The following is a 2500-nucleotide window of genomic DNA, read 5'->3' on the forward strand; positions in this document are numbered from 1 at the left end:
GATGAGGAGAGAGGAGGAGAGTAGAGAAGAGAGGAGAGACGTATGAGAAAGAGAAAGAAAGAGAGAGAAAGAGAGAGAGAAAGAGGAGAGGAAGAGAAAGAGAAAGAGGAAGAGAAAGAGGAAGAGAAGAGAAAGAGAACGAGGAAGAGAGGAGGATGGAGAGAGATTGAGAGAGAGAGAGATAGAGAGAGGAGAGAGAGAGAGAGAGAGAGAGAGAGAGAGAGAGAGAGAGGAAAAATGAGGAAAATTACGTGTGCCATAAGGACAGTTGAAACACTCAGGCAGGGCAACCAAATGGGCTCCTTCAGAAGCAGCTTCCTTTATCTTCTGCACAGCTCGAGTCACATTATCCAACTTTGATTTGCCGACAGCTAGCTGCACCAGAGCTAGGCGTAATTCTGTTAAGCACAAAGGCAAAGCTTGTAATATCTAGAAGAAGAATAAAACAAGATCACGTGTATGGTACTAAACAAAGTCTAAAATGCCAATATATTTTGTATTGCATGCAGCTACAAGTTATATGGAAAGATGGGTTAACTTGATAAAATGTATTAAATAAGAGTATAGAATATACTGTTTAATCCAGATATTTAAACAGTTATTTGTCCTAATGCTTAATCTAAATATATAAAAATCATATAAATGTAAAAGAAAATACAAGAACAATAATATAAATATATATAAAACAAGGAAGTAGGAAAAAATAAACGACAGAGAAAGTGTGTTACAGCTGAAACTCTGGTCTAAATTCACATTCCAATATAAATATAAATATATAAAATATAAGTTCCATCAGAATTACTTTTATTACACACAAGCACGTCCCTGATACTAAATTAAGTTTAACCATCTTTCCTTAGATATTAACATGGAAATCCCTTGGCTAATTTTTGGCCAATGAATAAAAGCAAACTTGCTTTATGAATTACAAATATAAGCAACAACTGAAGGCAACTTACTAGAGGACATTTTCCTGCTGATTCAAAAGTATCTGCAAAAACAAAATTTTTATTATTGAAATAAAAATATTAAGTGAAAAGGCTTTTACACCTATTATTATGCTAAGGATAATAAATGTACAAACCTATCAGTATCTATGAATACTTTAATTTCACATACAACCCACTTAATTAACCTATAATTATAAAAGCAATCTATATTAATTTACATTTGTATATATATATATATATGATTTTTTTTTCTGATTCTCCAGTAAGTTTTGATATTTTATCTGTAATACTCAACTTCTTCCTGCAAAACAATATTTGCATCACTAAATCTCTCATCTGGAAAATTTGCAATTTACAAACTTCTACTTTTTCTTCAGAATCAAACTAACACATATATAAATACAATGTGATAAATCTCCATCTAACCTCTTTCATAGGTATGTAAGCATTATGGATTGTTATTTACATCAAAGAAAAGGCAAATATATGGTTAAACTTAGAGCCATATCATTGTTGGAGTAACATTCTTTTAAATTAATTAATTCACAGCCATTAATGATGCTTCTGATATCTAGAATTTAGAACCATAAACTCTACAAAGTTAAACCTCTTACCAATACAGAAGTTCATGGAGATCAGACAATAAAATGAAATTTTAAAGAGAACCAGACTGGAAACTTCATGGGGCACACATAATATGCTGCGTGCACAGCTGGCTGCACACTTTTTTGTTTTCACTGTGCAGTTGTTGAAGTGCCTACTTCAGTAAACAGGTCAAACTGAACAACTTAAAAGATTAATAATTCAAAATGAACCACACTTGGTTATGCCATCAAAGACAACCCATTTTATTAGCAAAGAAGTGATGTTTAAATACAGTATCATCCATCACAAATGTTGTATAATGTAAAACAATTGTCATGCAACAATGAACCATGCATTTTTGGACAAGCTGAAAATTTAGCTGCACAAGTTATGACTTTTGAAAATAACTTGCCCATGCATTTAAATAGGTTTCCAGTCTGGACAGAGAAATATGAATCATATCATTTCACATGACTGGACATAAGGCTAACATTTTTTGCATGTCATCTAAACGAAATCGATCAGCACATTCCTCTGTATGTAAAATTCCACATACTGTTTGCAATGATGACAATTAATCCTTGATGCTACCGCTATCTTCTGCTAAGCGCTCTAAATTACGGTGTTAATCATCAACAGTATCATGTCATATATTCAACTGATCAAAATATCTCCTTAAATAATTAATTCCCCAAATGTCTTACAAAAGACAACATGGTTATCATATTGAACCTGCAATGTTATCTCCGGCTTCAGCAGCTTCCGAAACCCAAAGCAAGGTCAGGATAATATGAGAATTTTCGCTTAAGTTAAAACAGATGAACAATAACAAAAATACACTGCTAGTACATATGCTTCTAGGAAAGGATAATTTCCAACCGAAATACAAAAACAAATGCAACAAAGGCCATAAACGCTAAGATCAATTGAAACCACGGCTGCCTTCCTCACTCGCCTGCCTGCTC

General features: G+C 33.2%; 2 protein-coding genes across 2 annotated transcripts in view; one reads left to right on the forward strand and one right to left on the reverse strand.

Moving 5' to 3' along the window:
- LOC119580048 (omega-amidase NIT2-like) overlaps positions 1-997 on the reverse strand; it is a 9100-nt gene extending 8103 nt beyond the window's left edge. The window contains 2 exon segments of the mRNA XM_037927947.1: positions 252-398; positions 960-997. Of these exon segments, the coding sequence (XP_037783875.1) occupies positions 252-398; positions 960-969 (157 nt within the window). The 5' untranslated portion in view covers positions 970-997.
- The window catches only part of LOC119580047 (pre-mRNA 3'-end-processing factor FIP1-like), a 37478-nt gene that overhangs the window by 22421 nt on the left and 12557 nt on the right, over positions 1-2500 (forward strand). The window lies entirely within an intron of this gene.

The sequence above is a fragment of the Penaeus monodon genome, chromosome 13, assembly GCF_015228065.2.
Source record: "Penaeus monodon isolate SGIC_2016 chromosome 13, NSTDA_Pmon_1, whole genome shotgun sequence".
In the NCBI taxonomy this organism is placed as follows: domain Eukaryota; kingdom Metazoa; phylum Arthropoda; class Malacostraca; order Decapoda; family Penaeidae; genus Penaeus; species Penaeus monodon.